The sequence below is a fragment of the Mus pahari genome, chromosome 3, assembly GCF_900095145.1.
Source record: "Mus pahari chromosome 3, PAHARI_EIJ_v1.1, whole genome shotgun sequence".
In the NCBI taxonomy this organism is placed as follows: Eukaryota; Metazoa; Chordata; class Mammalia; order Rodentia; family Muridae; genus Mus; species Mus pahari.
Genome location: NC_034592.1, coordinates 79,180,933 through 79,207,401, shown reverse-complemented (window position 1 = coordinate 79,207,401; position 26,469 = coordinate 79,180,933). Strand labels below are relative to the sequence as shown.

General features: G+C 40.0%; 1 protein-coding gene across 1 annotated transcript in view; it reads left to right on the top strand.

Annotated features, from left to right (window-relative positions):
- Hsd17b12 (hydroxysteroid 17-beta dehydrogenase 12) overlaps positions 1–26,469 on the top strand; it is a 124,814-nt gene that overhangs the window by 77,169 nt on the left and 21,176 nt on the right. Inside the window, exons 5-6 of the mRNA XM_021193400.2 lie at positions 14,636–14,700; positions 15,510–15,554. Of these exons, the coding sequence (XP_021049059.1) occupies positions 14,636–14,700; positions 15,510–15,554 (110 nt within the window). The remainder of the gene's footprint in view (positions 1–14,635; positions 14,701–15,509; positions 15,555–26,469) is intronic.

The window sequence follows — 26,469 nt, the reverse complement described above, 5'->3', positions numbered from 1 at the left end:
AAGACCTTTTAAAACTTTTTTTGTTATTTTGTTTTTGTTTTTTGAGACAGGGCTTCTCTGTGTAACAGCCCTGGCTATCCTGGAATTTGCTTTGTAGACCATCCTGGCCTTGAACTCATAAAGATCCACCTGCCTCTTCCTGGGATTAACGGTTTGTGCTACAACACCCTGCCTGCCTCCTTTTTAGAACTTCTAAATCAGGCAGTGTGTAAGGTCAGTTACCCAAGTATAACCCACTCAGTGTTGCTGGCCTGCCTGGCCTGTCTAGTCTGTACCACGCATCCTCATGCTTGTGCCGTCTGTAGGGATTCCTCTCCTGCCTCCCTGTAGAGCCAGTGGGTAAAAGATGCATCAAAACACAGAACTAGCTTCTGCCTTTGTGTCTACATGATCTTTTATAAATATATACATTGGGAAGAGTCAGTTCTTCCTTACCCTAGGTCACCAGGGTAACAGGGGAAAGTTCTGATTGTTTCTGAGCTTCCAAGAGAGCAGTTATAACTTGCTTGTCAATAGAGATGCTGTTATGGTTTATCCCATGGCCTTCTCCACCTTTGGACTAGTGATGGACTAGGGAATGACAAAGGCTGTCTTAGGCAGGAAGGTGGTTGATAATTCCCAATGAAAGGAGACTGGGGAACAGTCACTACATTGTGAAAGAATGGCTTACTTTTAGGAGTAGTTTGTGTTATCATGACTGTTCTTTATAGACCTCAGCTACTTTTCAGTGAGTAAATGTGAAACAGTAGACACTCTAGGATCATGGAATCTGAGATGGGAGATGTTGGGTATTGGGTTAGTACAGGACTGGGGGATTGTTTGGGAACTTAACTATATCCAGAACATTAACACTTGGGAGCTTGTAACTAGTATAAACATTATAGAACTAGGGTCAGCAAGATGGTTTGGTGGATAAAAGTGCTTCCTATGGAAACCTGGTGACACGAGTGTGACTATCGAATCCCATGGTGGAAGGAGAAGGCAGACCTCTGAAAGTTGTCCTTCATCTCCACGTGTACACTGTGACACTTGCATGCCCACATTAAGTTTCACACATAATAATCAGTAAAATACGTTTGTTTTTTAAATTACTGAAATAGTTTACATTCTTTTAAATACTAAATCTTTATAATCTTAAATAAATGTATTGAATTCAGTGTATTTCAATTTTTTTTCTTTCCTTTTTTTTTTGTTTTCGAGACAGGGTTTCTCTGTGTAGCCCTGGCTGTCCTGGAACTCACTCTGTAGACCAGGCTGGCCTCGAACTCAAAATCCGCCTGCCTCTGCCTCCCGATGTGCTGAGATTAAAGGCATGCGCCACTATTGCCCGGCAGTGTATTTCAGTTCTTAATGTGACTAATGGCTGTTATACAAGGCATTCAGCTCCCAGTTACCATGTTTTATTATTCTCAGTTTATAATGGGGAAGCCATAAATGCAACCTCTAGGTTTTTCTTATGGTTGCAGAGCTGTTGCTGTCAGTTAAAGCAATGTTTAGCATGTCTGATTGCCACTTCAACATAAGGAGAGAGTAGTTCTGTTGACTCTTAGTAGGTCAAGCTCAAGGATGCCATTGAGCATACTGTATACTACAGCATGTAGAAGACATTATCTTACAACAAAGCAGACTGGCCTAAAATGTCAGTAGAGCTGAGGCCAAGAAACCCTGATTTAACGTTACTGGTTTAGGCTAGAGAAATGGCCCAGTGGGTAAAATATTGCATGATCCTGAGAGCCTGAGCGCAGCTCCTCAGAACTGCTGAAAAGTTAGATTTGGTAGTTTGCATTTGTAATCCCAGAATTTCTACTGTGAGATGGAAGGTGGAGACAGGAGACTCTCTGGGAGCTCATGAGCCAGTTAGCCTCACAGATGCAACATCTAAAAAGACCTGTTTGAAACAAGGTGAGAGGTGAGGATGGATACCTGAGGTGTCCTCTGACCCCCATGTATGCATGCACTCACACGAATGAACACACACACACAGCAAGAAGTAAAGTTGTTGTTTGAATTGTTAAAATGAAATACAGCTTTGGTTTTGATTTGTAGTTGAACTCAGATCAGTACTAAAAGTAATTGTAGCTGATTCAGTGATGATAATCACTGAACACTCATTGTAGCACCTACCCACACATTGTCTGACTAGCTGGGCTCTGCCTTCAGTTTGCTTTGTATTCTGCCTTCTACCACAACTGTCTTGTTGGTCATTGACCCTGTGTATTACACTGTAATTTTGAAGTCACTATCAAAGCCCCTTGTAAGCTGGACTTTATCGTAGAAGCTCTAGAGCTTGTGAGCTGAGACGCATTTTATGTTTTCTTTCTCATGATGGCCTAGTTTTCTTAGCACTTTTCACTTTCTTCCTTTTTCTCACCTCTCTCCACATTCTCCACCTCTGTCTAGTGAAGCCCAAGTCATCTCATGTGATCTCCTTTCTGTTCATACAGATCTCACCTTGATAGCATCCTTTAAGATCTTCTAAGTATCGATTGATTTCTAATAAGCAGTAATTGTGCACATGCTTGTATATATTTGTGGGTGTGGGGTGGTGTGTCTTCCTCTGTTGCTTTTACTTACTTTTTGTGACAGGGTCTGTTACTGACTTTGATGTTCAACCTGATCAACAAATCTCTTGTTTCTGCCTTCCAGTACTAGGATCGAAGGCCTGTCCAGCTGCACCTAGGGTTCTTTAATGTGGGTGATGGGTATCGAACTCAGTCCTGCTTACATGGCAAGAACTTTACCAATTGAGCATCTCCCAGCCCCCAATTAATATTAGGTTACAGGAAAGTTTTTTTCCCTACTGAGTATCAATTATAATTAGTAATAGTAGAAATATAAATATCAATAGCATATACTCTATTTGAATAGCATTAAGCATAAAGCTATAATCAATACCTAATAAGGAAAATTAATATTTTCAAAATTACAAAAGAAAATGCTAAAGCTTTTGTCATGAAAGAAACATTAAGTCTTCAATAAGATAAATGGAAAGAAAACAGCTTTGAACCGTGCAAATTTATACTGAAATGTCACCATAAACTGACAAGACTCTAAATGCTGTATAAGCTGAGGAGTTAGATCCATAATTGTTATGTAAAAAAATTAAGCAGCTGCTGTTGTCTTCCAAGTAAATGCAAACAAGTGCAGATTCCAGCAAGCTTGTAAAACATCACCATTTCGAGAAAATCTTGTCCTCTTTTCCTTGGCTAAGAAAGCAATTGGTTAACAAACTCTGATTGCTGTAATGCGTACTTGATCTGGAGGAGGTTCTCTTATGTGTTCCTGATCGGTTCGGTGGACTCTGCACAAAACATCTCAGATGTGTAATTTGCCAAGGCCAAGGGAGTATCCTTGGATTTGAAACATATCATAGACAATATTTTTTTTTTCAAATTCCACCACTATGACTTCTTTAACTTTATAAAAGTGAGATTCTTTATTCTGCAGGGGCAAGGAATGGCCCTTTAGGGAAACTCTAGTTACTACGTGGTTCAGATACTATAGCTTTTGAGTGTCCTAGACAAGACTTCCCTCATGCCAAATGCTTTCAGACTCCTGTCTGTCCATGGCACTATGGTTTGTGTAAGCTCCACATGGAGTTAGGAGAGCCATCTGGTACCAAGTAGGTGTGTCATCCTGGCTTAGTTGGTGTTTAAAGCTGTGGTATCTATAACACCCATTGTGGGTCCTATTTATATACCTGGCCCCTATTTTAAGTATCCTCATTTTAATAACAATCTATAGAGATAGTAGAGCTGGACTAAACCTTATTCTTTTCCTATGCCTTTTATAAGTGAATACTTACTCTACTAGTGTAGATGATGTTTTTTCATAGATAGCTTTCATTTTAATTTTTTTTTGACAATTTCATACATGTAAATGATGTATTTTGAACATATACCGTTACCTTCTCCTGTCACTTTCTTCTAAATCCCCTTTCCCAGCTTATCCTCCTTCTACTGTGATGTCTTTGTGTGAGAGAGCTAAAGATAGACCCAGACCCATTGACTTTAATTAGGATTGCTTGCATGAACACAGTTGTGTTATGTGAGTTATTTGTTAATGTTTTAACCTTCCAGTCAGCTGAATGCACGCTTAAAACTAAACTCTTACCTGAAGCCCTTACCTCCAATTAAACCATACAAACTTAAGAAGTAACCACATCTCAATATTCTCCCCCATAGCCCCTATTTCCTAGACTGTTCTGGGATAGTCAAATATTAATGTTCTATTTACCAAACCAAAAGGCAGTTTGAAAAGAAATATCCAGCAGGTTAGTATCAGTCAGTTCTATCTGTATTCCTAAGCTTTCCAAGTTTCTTAACATAAGACCAGAGTACTTACTTAATTAACTTCTGAAAAGCAACTTGTAGGTGGAGATGGCTTCCAGTCCCCAGAACATTAAAGGACTATACATAGGAAGCAAGAAGATGCAGAGTGTGTTGGAAAAAGCTGTAGAATTGCACGGGAGAATGGGAGTTTGAGCCACATAGGAAATTAGGACTCTATAGACCTAGTTTGATGAAGGAAGAATATTAAAGTCTTAACTTGTTTAGAGGATTTTGAAATCTATAACGTTATAGCCTATCTTCCTGTTCTTCTTGGGAACTTTAAAATACTGTTTTCATTGTCCTTTGACGTGTACAAACCTGCCAGTGGTGCTTGCCATTTGCACCTTATTGGGATTAGTTACTCACTTTATTACTTCTGTACTTTTAGCTATATCTGTTACTGTTTTACTGCTGTGGGGGCACCCTTGGCCATGGTAACACTTACAATAGAAAACATTGAATTGGGGACTGCCTTACTGTTTCCGAGCTTTAATCCATTATCATGGTGGGAGAATGATGACCTGCAGCAAGTGCTGATGCAGTAGCTAGACTGCATCCCGATACACTGGTAGAGAGAGAGAGGGAGAGGGAGAGCGAGCGAGGTAGCTTAGACTGCATCCTGATACAGTGGGGGGGGGGAGAGAGAGAGAGAGAGAGAAACTCTGGGTTTGGTATGGGCTTTGAAACCTCAAAACCCACTCCAAGTGACATACTTCATACCTCCTATCCTTCTAGAATCCTTTGAGTTGTGTTACTCCCTGGTGGCTAGGCATTCAAATATATGGCTGAGGTTTAAGAAAGAGCAGGAACTCTGAGCTGAAGGGTGCTGGACAGGAGTGTAACAGGAAGACTGGGCGGGGGAGGAAACAGGGTTAGTTTTGTTTTGTATCATTGCCAAGTGTACTGGCTAATTTTGTGTCAACTTGACACAGCTGGAGTTATCACAGAGAAAGCAGCTTTAGTTGGGGTAATGCCTCCATGAGATCCAGCTGCAGGGCATTTTCTCAATTAGTGACCAAGGGGGGAGGTCCCCTTGTGGGTGAGACCATCTCTGAGCTGGTAGTCTTGGGAACTATAAGAAAGCAGGCTGAGCAAGCCAGGGGTAGCAAACCAGTAAAGAACATCCCTCCATGGCCTCTGCATCAGCTCCTGCTCCCTGACCTGCTTGAGTTCCAGTTCTGACTTCTTCAGTGATGCACAGCAATGTGGAAGTGTAAGCTGAATAAACCCTTCTCTCCTCAACTGCTTCTTGGTCATGATGTTTGTGCAGGAATAGAAACCCTGACTAAGACACCAAGATACAGCTTTCTTTTCTAGGGATAAGGACAGATGACACTTCCCTTCTGTAGTGCTGCAGTCCCACCCTGTCACCAGTCACGCAACACCAGCATAGTCATTCCCAACATCCTTTCCTGACAGATGCCAACTGCAAGCTGGCTGTCTCTAGGCCAGTTGTGTGACAGGTGGCTATAAATTCTAGGTCCCCGTGGCTCACTCAGGTCTCAGCTGCCAAATTATCTCACAACCATCATAACTCTAGTTCTAGGAAGTCCAGTGCCCTCTTCTGACCTCTGCAGGTACCAGGCATGTACATGATATACATATATGCAGGCAAAGCACTCATACACATAAAATACAATAATCTAAAAAATAAATGTTATTTTAAAAAGCTAGACAATATCTACATTATGTAGTATCCTTTCCTTATATTAAAACATATTTTGGGTACAGTGTGTTTCTTATATGCAAGAAAAATATGTGATGGTATAATCAGAGTAATTGGTAATTCTGTCATCTCAAACCTTGATTATTACTTTGTGTTAGGAACACTGAAAATCTTATTAGTTATACTAAAATATACTACTGAAAGTTGTAAGTTATAGTCACCCTGCTATGCTGTAGACCACTGCAAGTTATCCCTCCTGTACAGCTGCACTCCTGTATCTTAACTAGTCTCTCCATTTTCCCTTTCTTCCATTGGTCCTTACCTTTGGCTAACCATCATTTGATTCTCTCTGCCTGTTTGCTAATTAATTCATTCAACCAGTTAGATGTTAATTTGTTAAACTGTTAAAATTCTAGAGCAATATCAGTAGACAAGACAGGAAAACACATCATCACTTTCATGAGAGATAGCCATTGAGCGAGTGGTTGAGACAGAGGGAGCTGTTGAGACAGTTAATATGTATGGTCTCCCTGAGAAAGTAATGTTTAAGTTGAAACCAAAGGGCAAGAAAAGAGGTGTGGGAAGGGTTTCCAGGTAAAGGAACACCATGTGTCTTGATGTCTGTATGCTTGGCATTTTGGAGGACATAAAAGATGATCTTTAAACCAAGAGCAAGGATTTTAGAGGGTACTGTAGCAAAAGAGTGGTAATTAGAGCCAGATCTTAAAGTCTTAGAAAGCCAGCTTCATGAATATGAAGCCAAAAAAAGAAAAACTTTTAGATGAACTACACTTAACAGTATTTGAGCAAAGAACCGTTCACACCTCAGGCCACCTTTCGAACACAAAGAGGTTCACAATTCTGTCCTGTGATGTGAACAGGTAGAACTTCAGGTCGAAAATGGAGATGAGGTACGGAGGTGGCTTGTTTTCTCTGCCAAGTTTATTTTGTTTGAGCATGGTCATAGCCACTGCTGGCCTGGGATTGAGTTGACTGTTGTATTAACACTAATCCTGTCTGTCTCAGAAGTGTGTTTCTAAGTTGTATAAAATGAAGACATGACTGCTCCAAGGTGTGGTTGAGAAGGTTTTGATTGTAGATATGTGGAATAGCACAGCCAGAGGCATCTGAGCATGGAGGGAAGGTAGTAGAGTAGACGTGACCAGAGGACGACACTGGACGGAGAGGGGCAAGACAGAGGTGGGGTTGGGGACAAGGTGGGGTGGTGGACTAAAAGAGTACTTGGCTGGAATGGCAGGGCTATTTAGGAATGAGATGCTAGGGGAAGGCTAGCCCTCGAGCTGGAGAACCTTAGGCTAGGGAGCAGGGTGAGAAGAGCTGAGAAGGAGCTGCGCCACCAGCACGGACTCTGTAACAGGCACTTGCTATCCTGAGACAGGCTGGAGGTCAGCCTGTGCTTCATGGTCATGGGCACTGCAGTTAGCCAGTCATCCCGTTTCTTTTGGGCCTGACATAAGTTAGATCTACAGTTAGTTTACTTGCGAAGTAAAATTGTAGTGTTAAGTAGGAGTAAAAGCAAACATGGATCCTCAGGCCAAATTTAGTTTAACAGACTTTTGGGGGAAGACACAGTAGAATTTTAAGTACAAACTGACAAGATTTTTTTGGAAGTCCTTCTGACTTCCAAGTGGAAGAAGGCAAGAAATGTGAGGAAGCCAGTAAGGCTATTCCAAGATGGTGAAAGCTTATTAGGATGGCAGCAGCGGAGGGTGAAATGCCCGAGAGGAGAAAGCTGAGCACTCTGTGCCCCAGGCTGGGCAGAATGGTGCATTCCTTTAATCCCAGGACTTGAGAGGTAGAGGCAGGTGATTCTCCATGAGTATAAGGCCAGCCTGGTCTACATAGAGACTTCTAGGACAGCCAGGGCTACATAGGGAGACCCTTCCTGAATGAATGAATAAACCAAGTATTCTGCCCATTTTACAGACAAGGAACAAATACAAAGAGGTTAAATGCATTATTTACAATTAGATAACCACTCAATAGAAACTTTCAAGTTTTATCTGGAAAAACGGGGACACATTTTTCACAAAATTCTGTAAAGCAAAGTGATGTCTTCATCTGGAGCCATCCTGACTTGAGACGTTGAAAGAAATTCCATGCAGATCCAAGTAACCAGTGGGATGTCTGGCAAGAATCCCTTCCTTTTTCAGCAGTGACCCTTTGCACTGGAGGTAGAAGCCTGATAAAGGGTTCTATGGAATCAGACTAGGCATGGAAGCTCATTTATTTAGGGACACTCCGCAGGAACATCATCTGGAAGAGTGCCTTTTCATCAAACTGAGTACGGTGACTGAGACTGGATTTCTAAAGTGAGCACAAGACTGTTAAAATTCATATTTACTTTCTTTCAATCCAACACCACTAATGGCATTAATTAAAGCAGAAACTTTAACTTAAATCTGTGTAATTAGCTCTATGATTTCAGAAACGTAAATAGAAATTGATAAATATCCCCCATTAGCTAACGTTGAACCACCTTGTGGCGTTCTTTTTGCTGCATCCTCACTTTTGATTTTATGTATGCCAAATCTTACCTAATTTTGTAATGAGCATCAGTCACGTAGCTGTTTGTAATTAAACAGAGAAAGGTGTGTGCTGTTGCTTCTGACTCAATCTTAATTTTTCAATTTCTGATTAAAGGCACTGCAAATTTAAAGCCTTATAAACTCTTTTATTTGGAAATTGCTACTTACAAGTGTATGAAAACTGTAAAGTTTGCAAAATGTTTTACATCGTGTTCCAAATATCATCTGTCAGTGTATGAACATGTGCTAGCTCCAGCAATATGTTAAGACAGCAAAAAAGGAAATTTCTTTGCATCTCTGTCACTATCTCCCTATGACTGTGAGACTAGGTCTATTGAATGCAGTGAAGAGGGCAGAGGAGGTACTGGATAAATCTAGCCAGTATGAACCTGAGCTCTGCCTTCTGTTTGTGTAGATACTGGTCATATATAATAAAAGCAAGATTCTTGGTATTGGGCTCAGAGTGGGGAGGCAGTAAATATTTGTTGGATAGATGGCCACATAACAGCAGCTTCTTCTTCATTTACTGACATTTTAACCTGCTTCCAACAGTGGATTTGTGACTATATCCGTTGTTGAAATGATTGTTCCTATTTCACGTATGAAGAATAGTGAGGAAACAGGCTTATTTTATGTCCCAGTTGTAGAAGCAGCAATGATTGAGTGGGGCTGAACCCTGGCTCTGCTGAATTCCGAGGTCTGTAGCCTTTTCCAGTTGTACTTTTATAGTGCTAGAGGTTGAACTCAGACACACACACACACACACACACACACGCACACACACGCACGCTCATGCACACTCCCTGAGCCTTTGATACGTTCTCTTTTCCAGAAGTCCACATTAAAGAACAAAACAAAAACGAAGTTTATTTTAAAATACAATGACATCATTGTTCGAAACAGGTTTTACTAATGAGTTTTCAGTGCTGGGACTGGATTCATATGTATAATTAGAATGTGACTGAAGTGTAAGCTTATCTTTTCTGCCTTGTTGTCATAAGAAGGAAACAGAATACTTCATGTTATGTGATTTATATTTGGAAGCCCAGCCATTAAGCAAAGTATTTTTAAACTGCATTAATTTCTTATGTTTCTGCTTAATGTAAAAAATGAAGCCAGTTGGAAGTTGTCTGTGTGGAGTTAGTGCATGAATGGATTTGCATTTTCTAGTAATTTATTGTCGTGTGCTCCACCATCATGCCGAGCGCACATCCCAGAAATCTGCTTTTCTAGTGACATCATTCTATCTCTCGAAACTGGCTGTGATAGTGAATTCTATCCATAGAGATCAGTAGCACATGAATTTGGAAGGAACAAAATCTTGTTTTGTTTTAGAGATTGAAATGTGGAAATGATTTTAAGTATTAGATCATTTAAAATATTAATAAAATGCCCAGAATTACTCTGGATTTTTCCAAGTCTTCCTTCTCAGTGTAGCATCACGTTGACAGTAGTATTCTTCCAGTAGTATTCTTCGTGGTTCAGAATGTGCCCTCAGAGTGCAGCTAAGTGAGCTCCCTGTCAGTCCTGCAGTGACCCACTCCGTAGGTTCATGAGGATGGTATCTCTGCCCACCACCAATGCCTGTTTCCCTGTTCTTCTTGGTCTGCTGTGCTTCTGTTCTCTCTCAGTCCCAGCTGTTCCATTGGGCTCTGAGATGGTTGGTTTCAACTGCCAACTTGATGGGATCCAGAATCATCCAGAAGAAAAGCTGACAAGCTTACTCTAAAAGGATTGTTTAGCCTCTGGGCACTCTTGGGGGGGGGGGGTTAATTGAAGTGGGAGGAATCATATGAAAGTGGGTGGCTTGATTTCCTGGGGCGGGGCCCTTGACTGCTTAGGAGACAGTGGCCTCCAGCTCTCCTGCCTGTGCTCAGTTTCCTGCTGTGCTGGAAATTATCTAAAACAGTGAGCTGAAATGGATCTTTCCCCCTTAAGTTGCTTTTATCAGGAAGTTTTATCACAGCAATGGGACAAAAATAAAGAAAGGAAGGAAAGGAGGGAGAGAGGGAGGGAGGGAAGGAGGGGAGGGAGGAAGGAAAGAAAGACAAGTTTCTGCAGTCTTAGAACCTCATGGAGTGCTGGGAAAGTTCTCTGTTCAAGGCCTTGTGCTGATTACTGGCACAGTGAGAATTCTGAAGTTATGCAATTGTGCTTTGGTTTTTGAATGAGATGATGTGTTCATTACTAAAAGAGTTTTGAAGGCCCTAGGGGTAGGAGCAGCAATATAGAACCGTGGTTTCTGGAGGAAAAAGCTACAAAACTCACTAGCAGTGCAGTTTTAATGCTAATTAAAGATACCACCCGTTAGAATAGATGGTCAACTTTCTGAATAAAGTTAGAACAACTTGTGAGATTGTTTCTGTGGATCCTATAAGGTAATAAGTACATAAAGCAATGGCTCTGCTCATACCCATCCTTAATGAGACTAAGCTGTAATGGGAGTACTGCCATCTTTCACTCCTACTCACAGCATCCCTCCCTCTCCCTTCAGACTGTCACTGGAAGCTTCTGATCTGCTATTTGGCTATTGCTGTCACCTACTGTCTCAAAATAAAACTGCAGTGGGTTTGCCTTTCTTAAAGAAATTACCAGTGTTGAGCACTTACTGAAAACAGTTATTGAAGAGTGTAGTTGAAGTGTTCTGGTTATGTCGTTTGATATAAACCCACATGTTTTGCTGAAGCAAGACCCGTGGGAGGACCTGTGATGTTTGGAAAGAGTATAAATAGAATGTGTTTGTCTCAGATTTTCCCTGATCTTCATTTCGTTGAGAAAGACATGGCACAGAACTTCTGGCATCCTGGCTGGTCCTGGTTGCTCCAGCTGACTCATTCGGATCTGGTGGAGGCCTGGCGGTTTCTGCTGGATTGTGCCACTACTGCTGGTTTGTGTTTGGTATCCTGACACTACTAAACTTGACTGCTGGCGTCTTGACAAATGGATATTGGAATTGCCAAGAAAGAAAAACTACTTCTAAACAGGCCCACGTCCCCTTGTCCTATTTACCATCTTTTATCCCCTGCCTTTGGACAGTGGGCTAGAAGGAGGGACAAAATGTTTTAAAACCTGTATTTAAAGTTTTTTTTTTTTTTAAAGCAAATATAAGCCTAAATGTATTGGCACTCAAACTTTCCCCCAGAAGACTTAATAGTATAGTCGGCTAAAATGACCTGATAATAAAAGTAGCTGGAGAAACGGCAGGCAGATTTGTTAACTCACACATGTACATCAAGAGCCACAAGTAAGCAATCAAAGTCAGATGGTTAAACCTCACACCCTCCCCACATGTCAAGGGTGTAGGAAGAACTTAGGTAGTTGTAGAGAGAGGGAGGGGAGCAAGCGCTTTTAGAAGTGATAAGTAGTACAGAGAAGAAATAATGGCTTGTGATAAAATTCCTTCAGCTATAGGCATGATCCCTGATTTCCAGTCTCATCTGTGATTGGAGCTTTCAGTAAGAAGGTGGAAGGTGACCCTGCCCACCTTTAGTGGATTAAATCTTTAATGACTTCAATGTAAAACTTCATCCAGAATCTGCCAGTTCCAAAGTGCCTTGAATATAGAATTTCAGCATCCAAAGGTACTATCATTGGAGTTACTATGTGCTCAAAGCTAAGAGGAGCAACAGTTGTTCACAGCACAGAATCGATTACTCCCTGTGAATGATAGCTAGCCTGGATTCTGCAGCAGAAGATGCACTCAGGAAAGCAGGAAAGCAGGAAAGCAGACAGGACTGGAGAGCCCTGGTGCCCACTGTGCATTTGCCAGCTTGAGTTTGACCTCTCATTTTACTCATCCGTCTCATCAGCCTAGACTTGATGCTCTGAAGTCCTGTTCTAGCTCTCACATTTATTTATTTATTTATTTATTTATTTATTTATTTATTTATTTATTTATTTATTTATTTACTATATGTAAGTACACTGTAGCTGTCTTCAGACACTCCAGAAGAGGGCGTCAGATCTTGTTACGGATGGTTATGAGCCACCATGTGGTTGCTGGGATTTGAACTCCGGACCTTCGGAAGAGCAGTCGGGTGCTCTTACCCACTGAGCCATCTTCCTACATGAGAGTGTATTGCTTTGAACTAAACAGTTGTGTTTTTTTCTTATGTGGCACTGTTGGATAGATATCCCCATTTTCATTGTATGAGCAGACAGCATTCCTAGTTTCATTTGCTCACTTAGCAGAGGCAAATCAGAAAGCTGTCTACTTTAATGCTTTATCCAGAGTATCACTCCCACCTTTCTGAGTTATTTGTGTGCTTCCTCAGTTCAATTTTGTGCTTACAGTACATGCTAAGATCACAGATCAGCTGTTCTACTTTAAAAATTCTAGATTTCAGAACAATAATAAAAATAGCCCACCAGCTTAGGCTCTTAAAAGATTTATAATTAACTATTTAATAATTACAAACTATCCATCCTTTATAACTCAGCACTGATTAAACTAGAGTCAACTGAACTTAAGGCCTTCCCTTTGGTTTAAACTTTAACATCTTTTATAAATGTGATTGCTGAGGCACTTGGTAGTGGGCAGGCTAAGATCAAAATAAATCTAGACCTGCTGTTACTAACTGTTTAGATGTTTTCCCTCTTCGGGTGAGCTTGAAACCTGTGATTGGCTTTCCTGTTTTAAGATGGGTTTTAGTGAGCTATTGAAACCATCCTCACAGAAATTTTGCAAGGAAAACCTGAAGACTCAGGGTCCAGTGACAGACTTAGTTAAATATAGAAAGGCATTCCATTCCTCCCAACTATTAATTTAGTCTATTGGAGAGTACGCCTATTAGGTTTATCTGTCCATAGCAAACTGGCCATAATTTTGTTATTTTCTTGTAACTGAAACTTTTTTCCCTAGTGCTTTGGTTTGGTTGAACTAATTGCTATTAGTGTTTTATTATTGTTACTACTGATCACTTTTCCTAAGTGATATGAGAATCCTTTTCTTTCTTTCTTCCCAGATGAGGGTATGTGGCAGTTTTAGTGATTAGAGTTGAGGCTCTTCTGAGTTTGAATTTCAGCATGATTTGTCCCGTGGTCTTGGGCTCTTTTTTAAAGTGCTATGGATTTTAGTTTCTAGGGCATAATTTAGAAATTACCTAATCGGCTTGTCGTGGCAGTTAAGAGTACATAAATAGATAATGCAGTTTGTGAGTTAATTAGTTTATGTAAAGTCAGGGATGTCTTATCCATTTGGGAATGTTTCTTATTTTGCATTTCTTTGTCTTTCTGGGTCTGGAGAAACTGCCTGTAATGGAGTATTCAAATATAAACCTAATCTGTATAAGTGTATCAGTGCCAAGCTGAGGTTAAATGATTATGCAGGGGGGGGAGGTTTCAAGGTAAGCTAAGCTATGACCTCAGCATTCCACAGATCATTTATCAGAGATACTTGGTCTCACCTGCCCTCCAGGCTACCCCAAGGAAGCCTTGAAGTCAGGCTCTCTAGGAATAGACTGTCCTGACTCTTGACATTCTGTCATGAATATTGATTGTTTGAATTGGGGACCTTTTTCTCCCTACTAGATAGTAAATCCCGTGATGTGAGAGTCCTTCCCTTTCCTTCCTTCTAGCAGCTCATAGTTAGCCTACAAGCATGTGGCAGATATTTGTCACATGACTGAGTAAACTCTTACATTAGCAGTTAACAGGCTGAGACGCAAACTGGACATGACTTATTTAGGTCACACATTTTATGCCATGGCTATAACTAAAACCCAGGTTTCCCATCTCCTGCACTATACGCTCTGTGTTCTTTCTACTACCACGTGAAGGAGTAAGGTGCAGAGGAGTGGTTGGCAGTATTAGTAGATGACCAGTGTAGAGGAAGAACACTTATTCCGGACAGGGAGGATGGACAGGGAGGCAGGCGTGCAGGTGGTAAGTACAGAAAGGCTCCACGAAGGAAAAGCATTTAAACTGGAGTAATAAGGATTTGAGATAGAAAGCTCTGGGAAGGTCACACCTTCACCAGGAATTATATTTTATATGGTAATATATATCATTTTAGTCTCAGTAGGTATACCTCAACAGTTCAGTACATTATTAAAATAAATGTGCTAGCTAATCGTCTTGTCTTATTTCAGTGAACAACGTGGGCATGTCATATGAGTATCCGGAATACTTTTTGGACATTCCCGACTTGGACAACGTAAGTCTTTCTTTGTTTATTATGATAGCATAGTGAAAGCATGGCCGCATCAGTGAGGCCGGAAGAGTGATTCCAACTGAGGGTTGGAGTCCAGCTGTCTGCAGTTCAGAGCTTGGCTCCTGTGAGGAGAACCTAATCCTAGCTAGTTTGTTTATTCACCCTTACATGTGAGCTAGGCAGCTTCATAGGAATGCTGGAAGGACTGAAGGCAGCAATGTTTATGATGATGTCATTTAAACAGTGCTAGGGTCAATAAAGCTCTAATTTCATTTTTATTGTTTTTTGTTTGATTAAGATATCTCTATTTTAAGTATTGGGGCATCAAAAATTAGTTTAAAAACTCATAAATATGTTAATATGTAGCAGCATAGTTGATTCAAGTACCCTAGCTTTACCAAAATGAGAGCTACAGCCTTGATACATGCATAATACTTTAATGAAAGCTAAGAAGTTACATCTCTGAAGGACCATGTCAGTTTTTGAAATCAATTGAAGCTCTTAGTTTCAGTCATTTCCACTTTCTCTATTAGTTGAGAGGAAATTCCTAAGTGTTTTATTTTGGATTTAATGTGTCTCTTCACGTTCAAATTTGACTTGCACATCTGCTTTATGTTTTCATATTCATATTAGTTACTGCTTTCATTACAAATATAACACTGAGATAAAGCTGGCCTCTACCTCTCAACCCCAGCTCTATAGCATTTCCAGTTCCTTGGGATATCTGCAGAAGCTTCAGGTGTGTCACCCTAAAGTATATTTGTAACATCGTTACTTTCTTAGTGAACTTAAATTATCCAACTTTTTTGCAGACCATCAAGAAACTGCTAAATATTAATGTGCTTTCCGTTTGCAAGGTAAGCAGCTTCGTTATAAATTTGTCATCTTTTTTGGCTCTTTCTACCTAAAAACACTGATATAGATTCTGTTGGCTCATTTCTGTCAGCTCTTATTTACCATGTGTATTTCAAATGAATGCGGTCTATCTCCTTGTCTCCAAGAAGTAGAAAGAGCTGACCACCAAACACACTTCTCTTAGCTCACTTTCTAATAACATAACAAACAAGTCTCATGTGTCTTCTATGTACATTCAACATGGCGGGTAACAGGACTGCAAAACCTGGCTCAGGTTAAAGGCTGACTGACTTGAGCCATCTGCTGCTCGTGGCTGATTTGTTTCCATTTTGACATATGTGGTAGTACATGGGAAATCAAGAGTCCAGAAGCCAACGAGAGTAATTTTATTAGCCATACCTAATAACCAGCCACAATAGTTTGGCATGGTGGCATATGTCTTTCATCTCAGAATTCAGGAGGCAGAGGCAGGCAGGGCTCTGTGAGTTCTAGGCCAGCCAGGGCTGCAGATTGATACCCTTTCTAAAAAAACAAATGAACAAAGAAACAGCGGCAAAACCAAGAACAACACAAAGGCATCTGGCTTGTTCATTCCTTGCTAAGCCTGTGTTGTATTTGTGTTACTCGTGTATAACACAAGATTACGTGGTGACTCTGATGAAAGGAGCAATAGCTAGGTAGTAGACGCTCTGCTTGAACGTGAGCTTTAGAAGTCACTGCTGAGGACATAACAAACCATGGGGAAGGGTTGCCAGAGGCTGAATCCACATACACAGTGTCAGACACTTTAAATTTGAAAATTCTTGCAGAAAGCCACTACACTTTTAATAACTCCTTGTTTAAGGAAATAGGAAATAGCTTGAGTCAGAACTCTTCAAAATAAGATAAATATAAATTAATAAGAAATTATACATTAGATATTTAAATAAGAATTGGATGTTTCACTTTGTGGTGGGATCTTGGTGTTTTTCTCTATTAAGGATTTTTCAAGAGAAACTATCCCTATGTCTTTATGTTCTGAGAGAAATAAAGGATGACCCTTACATGGCTGGTTCAAGTCCAAGAACCTAGTACTGCTACACTGGCCTGGTTTTTTCATGTCTGGCTTTGCTTTTCCCTGGGTAATGTAACTATTTAGATGTGTTAATTCAGTGCTTACAGATAGAGAATGTCGGCTAGCTTGTTACTTAAAAGCCACCTCAAATGTATTATGTAATAAAATGGCAAATATTTTTGTCAAATAAATAATTACTACACTGTATCTTCTTCCTTGTAATGGATCAAGGTGTCTGTGGTTCCCCACCCCCACCCCCACCCCGTATTGTTTGGCTTTTATATAAACTGAAGTTTAAGTGAGCCAAGGAGTCACCAGTGGAGATGTGAGTAGATACAGAGCACCCCCATTTGTGAAACTGGTCTTTTTAATGTAGTTAATAGGAATATATTGTATAGTTTTAAGGTCATTTCTTTACCAGATTTAAATGTTCAGCCTCTAACACTATCTATCAGATTTCAGGCTAATTAAGGAACTACCATTTTCTAGCCATTTTAGTCTTGGTGTAAATTACTTTTCACTTTACTTTTCATCTATAAATTGAAGATAATATTTCTCTTTACCTCAATGACTTGTTTGAATGAAACAAGGTAATCTCTATAAAACTCAGAGTTGGGAATGCAGCTCGGTAAGTAGAGTTCTTACTTAGTAGGCATGAAGCCCTAGGTTCAATCCTTAGAACTGTGTAACACTAGGCATGATCGTGTGTGCCATAGGAAGTGGAAGAAAAGGCAAGAGGATCAGAAATTCAGGATCATGCTTGGCCAGGCTGTACTACCTGAGACCCGGGATAGAGGGTCAGAGAGGAGGAGAGAGACACACAGAGGGAAAAGAAGGAAGGGAGGGGGAGGAAGAAAGCAAGAGAGGCTCTAAAAATGTTATTATTGCTGTTAAATTCAAAGTTGATAAAAATGTTTTACTAAATACATTCAGAAATGATTTTATTTTATTTTTTTAGAAAATAAAGGTTTTAAATAAAGATTGATGTAAATTATGTTGTATATCTTAAGAAATTTCCTTTTAAAATGAATGATTTTACTGTTACTCTGATTTTTTTTTTTCTGGTGTATCTGGCCAAAATGCTTGAAAATAAGGAGTGTTAAGACAGTGAGGTGTTTCACAATATGTTGTCCTAACTTAATGAGAAATCCTTGTTCAAGTGCTTAAGGTTTATGTTGTTGAGTTGTTAATACTAGCTATAGGTTTGTCTCCTTCTAACTCCCATTCTTTATCAGGTCAGCTGTGTAGGGTTTTACTCTGGATCCTTGTCTTTTCCCTTACAGTCCTGCTTACCAACACTTCATTGTTGGCTTTGCTTTAAAATGCTGGCCTTCTGTTTCCCACAACATGAATTTTTGGCTGGCCATTTGTAGAATACTAAACTAATAATAAAAGGCCAAGGTCCTGTCTTTAATCCTGGAGCTTGTCCTGCTCCATGGCCACAGACTGTGTCCTTCTCACAGCCTCTTAGCACAGATCAGCATGTGATCCATCTCATCCTTGCTTAATGACCAAATAGTGCTGGTGTGTGTGCGTCATAGATAAGATAACACAGACCCAACAGCTCTGCGAAGTAGCTAGCCCATTCTTAAAGTGATGGAAAACACTAGAGGTCATTATGCACATCTGTTAATCCCAGGACTTGGGAGACTGAAGCAGAAGAATCAGGAGTTTTGAGGCCAGCTTGAGCTACATACTGAGCCCCTGTCTCAAGAAAAGAGTGGAGAGGAGGGAGTGTGAATAAGGATGAGATTGGGTTCCTAATATCTTAGTATGTCATACAGCTTGTCTCCCCTCTTCATTCTTCCTCCTCCCCTTTCTCTCTTTGAATTTGTGTTTATAAACTGGTTCCTATGAGCTGGCTTCATGGACACACATGCTTATTTTTTAAACACTTTGAGACATACCAAAGGGGCATATCCCCAGTAGAATATGTGAATGTATGCTTAAAAGTTATACAGGCCTTTGGTAGACCAAATCCTATTTTTAAAACACTAAGGGATTTTACTATTTAAAATACTTCTTCAATAAGTTGAATAAGCATCCTTTAGTCAGTCTTAAGCATGGATCTAAATTTATCATTGTAATATAAACTTTGAATGGAAAAGCAATTCAGAATTCCTGGTTCATGATGTCATCAACCCTTAGAGCATGGTGCACAAATGGTTTGGTTTGATGTACTGTGGGTAGGATCAATAACATGACCTCTGAGGCACCATGCAGATGTGAAAATGGTTTGGAGCACTGAGAATGGTCAATGAACTATGGTAAACCCATAGGCAGAAGATGCCTTGAGGTCAGGATTGTACAGGAACTTGAGTTCAGCAGATGGAGAGCCTGCAGAATCTGATATGTGTGTGAGACAGTGCTAGAGGAAGAACGAACGACATGGCAGTTGGTATTCCGTAGCACGTGTGTAAATTATGTATACTGAGGAGGGGCATTCCCCTAGGTGAAGCTTTATGTGTGATACTCCTGAGTTTAAGCTTTTCTGATGTGATTTGTCCCAGACAGTATTTTGATGACTTGCACCTATCATTCTTTAACTGATTGCATTTTGTTGCCAAAGCCAGAACTGCATTTTCAGTAGCAGTGATTGCTGGGAACCTTGGAGTAATAAAGGGAGATGGAAGCTGGTCTGGCTACAAGACCTTCGGTTTTATGTTGGTTGGGCATCAGGGGAACTGAGGCACAGGTGTCTAGCCTGAAGTTCCAGTAAATGTATTAAGATTTTATAAGAAGGGGAACAGTCTCTCTTTACCCTTAGGTTCACCTGGTGTATGTCTTACCAAATGATATACTGGAGAATCGGGAGTTTACCAGGAGATGGTGGTGAGATCAGCCTGCCCTGTGAGTTAGAGTCATGCTCAAAATTAAAGGTAGAGCCCCAGCATCTTGTTGGAAGTCCATGTGCTTCTTCCCTGTGTGAGTAGGCCAGCTGTTTGTAAAAGGCACGAAAGCCCCACATTATAATACTAAAATAATCCTGAACGCAAAGGAATTTCAGGTTATCACAGATAAAGAGATGATCCGGGAGAATATTAGGGAAGAAATATTAATCAGAGTAGTTGTGGCCTCAGACTCTTGGTGTTTAATTGTAAGCGGGTTTCTCAAGGTATTCAACAGTCTGGTTCTAGCTGAATAGTTCATTTTTCAAAAGATTTATTTTGGGGTGTATGTGTGTGTGTGTGTCCCTGCACGTGTACCTCATGAGTGTATGTGTACCTTATGAGTGCAATCACCAACAGAGGCCGGAAGAGGGTATCAGATTCCCTGGCACTGAAATTATGGATGGTTGTAAGCAACCAACCATGTGGATGCTAGGAACTAGACCTACATCTTCTGCAGGAGTAGTAAGTGGTCTTAGGCACTAAGAGCCTCTCTCCAGGGTGGTTGCTTCACTTTTGAATCTTGTCCAGTGGCTTGGACTTTTTTTTCCATGTGCCAAACTTCATGTATGACTGGAAATCTTGTCTTATTAGAGCCAAGGTGACAGTCTGTCCCTTCTAGAGTAGATCAGGCTTGGAATCCTGTGGGCCCATGGCATACTACATGGCTTCCCTTCACTTTGCAGTTCTTAGTGTTGAGCTGTCTACACAGTGTAGGCACCATGAATGTTGACACCTGTCCCCTGCCTTATTCCAAGTGCACAGCTGATGGCTTTTCTACAAACAGATGAATGCATCTGTTTTAAAAATTAAAACTTACCGTTCTTTAAAATAACAGTGATTCTAAGTGTGGCCCTACAATGGTAAATGTGGGTTAGTTGAAGTAAATTGGGAGAATTCCTTAGGTCAGAAGTTACAGATCTGAGGCTGGATAAGGACTACCAGCTTGTGTTGGTCAATTCTGTTTTTAAAAGATGGAAGTTTCACATTCAGATTTATAGCTTCTCTTGGGAAAAATCTGAAAATCATGTGAAAAGCAAGTGAGTATGTGAGGCCAGGTTCTCTAGCCCCTGCTGCTCTCTGTTGTTTGAGCAGTGCTTCTAGATATCTGAGTGTAAGTTCCTCTCTCGGTGATTCCAAGTCTCTAGTCTCCTCAAACTTAGTGAGCTTGAAAGATTGGATTGGTTTGGACCAAGTCAACTTCCTGTGTCTTAGTCCGTTTGCTGCTAATGTGACAAAAATACCTCGGACTGTCAGATATAAAGAACCAACAAGCATCTCTCACAGTGTGAGAGGATGAAGAGTTCAGGATCAAGGTGCTAGGACAGACTGTATGAAGAGGGACTGTTCTCATAGCTGGTGACTGGTGCCTGTAGTGTGTTTCTTCACATGATGAAGGGGAAATGAACAGCTTTATCAGATCCCTGTCCTTGTGGGGTAATTAATCATCTCCCAAAGTCTCCACCTTTAGTGTGCTATTGGGGTTTCCACCTATGAGCTTTGTGGGGCACAAGCATTCAGATCATCTCCCATTCCTGGTATTCTCTGAAATCCACATAGAACCTTGTGAGATGGCTGTCTCTTTTTCAGATGAGTGTTGTCAAAACAATATTGCTTGATCTGCCTGCTACCCTTAAAGCACTTGTTACATACTTTTGAAAAGCCAAGTTTTTTCCTTCTGTATCACCATGCCTTCATTGTAGGTGGTTAGCAAAAGTGCCTAATGATGTGCCTTGCCCACGATGTGAATGTTTGGATGAATGGTCAACAGGTGGAAAGTACTAAAGCATTCAATTTCTCTTTCTTGCACGGATATGCCTCTGGCAGGTGACACAGGACCAGCAGGTGGAGCCTCGTGTTAGCTTGGAAATCTACAGGGAGAGTTTTGTTCCTCAGTTTAATTGTATTTAATTTAGGAACATGCTAGAAAGGTATCCTCATATTGTGCTTCCACAGTTTAAGTTAACTTCAGGAAGCTAAGAAATCCCAAGTAAGATGTGTCCTTCAACACCAATTCACCCATCTACTGCTTTTCTGGGTGAGGATATTCGAAGTTAATATTTAGTCAGTTCATTTTGAAACTAGGACTACCAGCACGTGTTGTCCTCTGCTACTAAAATTTTCAAGTATTCAGCCCTTAGGGATGGCAATAGCAGGCTGCCGCAGACCCAGCAGAGGCAAACGATTTCCAAAAACCGGGCAGCACTTCTTCTATGGCCTTCATCTGAAAATAAAAATACCCTTATAAATTGGGTTTGGGGTTCTCTTTAGCTCATAGTGAACCTCGTTTATAGGAAAATGTCTTTCATATTTGTGAAAACATGACAGGGACTTGAACTTTAGGAATTGCTTTCTCTTTTCAGCATCTGTCACTTTTAAGAAATTGTCACTTTGTTTTGGGGGGGGAAGATAATAGAAGCACTTAAAATACTCAAACATTATACCATGGAAACACCAGATGATACTCTGCTCATTCCTCTTAATAATCTTTGTTTGGAATGTATAAATTAGGGGCTTAGGTTTGGCATCATTAATAAGCATTTCTGTGTTTTGGAAAGGTTTTTTTCTTTTCATTATATTATTTTAGTATGGTTCAAAGTAGAATGTATTGGACAAGGAAAAGCTCTATTTGTGGCCTGGGGCAACATTCCAATCTAAAAGAACTCTTGAACTTCCTCAGTGACTTAAGCACCATGAAAAGGCAAAGTCACATAACATTGTAAGGTCTTAGTGCTCTCAAAACTATGCCTAATTAAGTTTTCCACCCTTGTGCAATAAATACTGTTAGCTATACAGGTGAGATTCTAAGAACTTCTAATTAAGCTATGTTCTCACTTCCTCACCTCCTTGGAGCTCAAATTATACTGTTTGCCAAAGGAAGTGTATGCTGTGTCGTTCTGGTGTGGCTTCCAGTGGTTTCTCAAATGATGGGGGAGGGGCCGTTGTAGAACATTATTGTTACTTCTTTTCACATCTGTACTATGATTGTTTTAAGATGTCCTTTTATTTCATTTGAACACTTGTTTCACATTTTTCATGCTTCAGATTTTGTAGGAAACTGTTTCCTTCTAAACTGTATTGGCTCCATTTCTCAGTTGCCTAAATCTAGACTTGATTGATTCAGTATGTTTCTTTTGAGGTCTGAATTAGGGCAAAGGTGAACCTATTGGCCATGGGAGATATTCTGATATTGCTCATGAAAAACCTGGATTCTTGAAGCTGAGCCTAGATTCTGGGGTGACTTGTTCTGTTTACTTCCCTAGTCACAAATAGTAGTGACACAGATCTTATTGAATCAAGTATCTTAAGTTTGATTGATTCATCATTTTCTTGAGACAGGTCCTTGTTATGTAGTTTGGACTGGCATGGAACATGGTGTGGACCAGTCTAACTTTGAGCTCATAATCCTCCTAACTCCTAACTGAGTACTGTGACTAAAGGAATGCAGAGCCTTGTCTGGCTCTTTTCACTAGAGCCTTAGAGCATTATAGCAGTGTTGGAACAGATGACCAAGTACCAGAAGTTACGTGATAAAGAAACATGTAGAAACACCAGCTCGGTACCTGGGCTCCTTCTGTCAACAGTGACGGCCACTGCAGAAGTAAAGGAGAGATGCCAGAGTAGGCTTTGGCGGTTTTGTTTCTGTTTCTGGTTTTGTTTTTTGTTTTTGTTTTTGTTTTTTAAAGAAATAAGTTTGTGAGGGTTTTACTAATTATAAAAGCACTGCAAGATTGTTGCCAAAGATATTTGAAAACTATATGAGCACTAAGAAGAAAATAAACTCTGTGTAATCCTGGCAACAGATGGCTACATTTTAATACATTTTCAAGTATTTTCTAGTTCAGGCAATCTATTTTTGAGTTATTTATCTCAACTAAATGATTTAATAATACTGATTGTGATTTTGTATGAGGTAAACGAACTTCATATTTTTTTCTAACTAGAATATACATATCTGTCCCAGTAAATCTTTACCTGAAATTGGGTATGTGCTTCCCTCTGAGGAATTCCCATTTCAGCTGTTATGAAGCCATTCATGTGTCTGTGTACATTTGTATACTGTAGGCCAGCTTGCTTATGAAGTGTTACTAGAGCTACATGTGAGATAACAATGTAGATCAGCTTTTTAGATTTTAAAGTGTCTTCGTTTTTTGTGGTGTGGATTAATGAAAACATTACTTAAAAAAAAAAAAACTTGCAAACTTTGAAATTCTCATAAGTTCTGTTGTGGTGGCTCCCACGTACGTGGGGGAAAACTGTCTTAGTTACTTTTCTGTTGCTACTATAAGACACCATGACTAAGATAGTATTAGGGTCTATGGTTCCAGAGGATTAAGAGTCCATTATGGTGGGAAAATGTGGCTTATAGCTGCAGGCCTAGGGCTGGAGCAGCGAACTCTTAGCGTAAGAGTTCACATCTTGAACCACACCCAGAGCAAACTGGGAATGATGGGAACATTTAAGCCCTCAAAGCTGCTTACAGTGCCATACTTCCTCCAACAAGGCCATCCCTCCTAATCTCAAACGACAGCACCACCTGGGAAGCAGGTATTCAGTTTAGGAGCCTGTGGGGAACATTCTCCTTCAAGCCACTACAAAAAGGAGTAAAAATTGCTTGCTACGTTGTGGAGGCTGTCTCAGGTGAGAAGAAAAAAGTTTAGAGCTCATGTTTATTACTACTACTTACCTAATATGCTTAACCACCAAACTCACAAGTTGTAATAATATCATTTTAGAAATATGTAAAGAGAAACAACAAACTTTCTGGCATAGTAATTATCACCTGCAGATGGCCTAAAATTAGCATATTGAATTAGCTCCAGAAACACCATGTGAGCTGTGAGATGCAGTGCAGATGCACAGTGAAATTTCATGGCAGTACTCGGGATCTGAGTATAAATACCCAGATACCAAGATCCTAATCAATAACTGCACAGTGAAATGGTCCTTAACAACTTAGTTTAAATGTCCTATGTAAGTGTGATGCTAAAGAGACTTTAAGTCAGCACAGGGAAGTCTGTCTACTTATATGTTGAGTATCTTTAAATGACGTATAAACCCACGCCCAAGCATTCAGGTGGCCTGGGGTTGGATTTAAGACTTAGAGCCTGATTATCAGGAAAGGTGTTAATGCAAACCTTAGTTGTTTGTATAAAAACATGAAGAGTTCAATTTAACTTACTGTGGCTTTTCAGTGTTACTCCTGGTTGACTTTTTAATTTTTTTTTTTCATGAACTTCCACTTCCTGGCACCCAGAAGTAAATATGAGAATAGTGAACCTTAAGAAGGACTGTCAATCACTTTTACCTGTAAAGGTTGTGTCTTTGCTGGTGTGCTGTCTGGTCGTTGAGTAGTCAGTGTGTACTTTTGGCTCTTTAACAACCAGCTACCCAAAGCACTGTTATTCTTTTGCCTTGAGTTTCTCAAGCCTCCCGTTTTAATTTATATTTAGGAAGAATATATTTGGTTATGTCAGTACATATAAATTCATCAAAAAGCCATTTAAGTCTTAACATGTTACTGATAAAATTTTTAAGTATGATTAAGTATTATGTGAAGTTTCATGTTGTCTGACCATTTTCTGGATAATTTTTCACTCAGAGCAGAAACATGGTGTGGCATAAAGGAAAATACAAGCTTCTGGTTTATATTTCCCCAGTATTTCAACCAAAAGTGGTTGTACTTGCTTGAATTCTCCAGGTCAAATTGGTACCTACAAATCTCGTTAATTCTCCTCTTTGTGTAGGAAAGCTACTACAAGTGCTAACCAGCTGCTCTTCTGAGCACCACTTAGCTACTCTTCAGTTAACAGGTCTTACTTCCTTAATACAGATCGATACACATGTAAGGGCACACACAGGCATGCATGTATGCACACACGAGTAAGCACACTTTTAAAGTTCATCTTCATTTTCCTCACTTCTGTTTCTGGTGAACTCGGGGCTTTGGGAAACTGAGTAATAATAAGTTCTATGAAAATGCTTGGAGACAGTTTCCTAATACATTATTAGCTAAGCATACAGTTGCTTGCTGGTTAGCTTGATTAGTCAGTGTAATGCTCGTAAACACAGACCATTTTCAGATACTCTTAGGGTTGCATTCGTTCTTTACAATGAAATATTCCACAGTATGCCTGTGTGAATAACTTGTGTGAATGTCTGACCCTGATGTCTTCTACAGATACAGGTTACATGATTCATCTAACCAGTTGTACATATTTTTCTTACATCTCTTTATTTATTTAATCCGTCAACCAAAGAAGTCTAGTAATTCAATAGAAAATATTTATTTCTTCATGGTTTGCTTTTTTGCATTCTGTTCCTTCTGGCATTTATTTGCTGCCAAATGACCTCCTGTTTATGCTTTTATAATTTAACCAAAACAGTCTATGAAGCTCTGCCTGTCTTCTAGCTCTAAGTGCTCCTTTTCCTAAGCACTAGTGCCCCCTGTCTGCTCATAGGAGCATCTCATTATGGGTCCTGAGTTCTTCCCTCCCAACCTAGTAGCTGCAGATAAAACAGAAGGATAGCTCCTTCCTCAAAGCTGTTGCTCCCAGTTCTCAGTTGATATGCAGAAAGTATTTTTATGCCGTTTTTACCTCCTGAGTTTGGTAAACTATGATTTCAGTTCCTTGATTACAAGCCACATATTATATAGAGAGGTCTCTTAAAGCATTATGAATTTGTAAATTCTCCTGCTTTGAGTGTTCAAATTTTGTTTCTTTGTTTGTTTGGGGGTAAATATAAGAGTTTTTTAATCATCATTACAGCCTAATCTTAGAGCTATTACAGTACCCCAAGAAGATCCCAAATGAAACATTTTAAAATATTGAAAGAATTATCCAAAAACTTATGTATGGTCAATTAAAATGGATGACCTCAAAATTTATTACTGTTCTTGGCTCAAAATTGTGGGACATACCGTGCGTAAGGGTAGCATTGAGGACTCAGTGGTGCTACATCCTAAAAGGATAG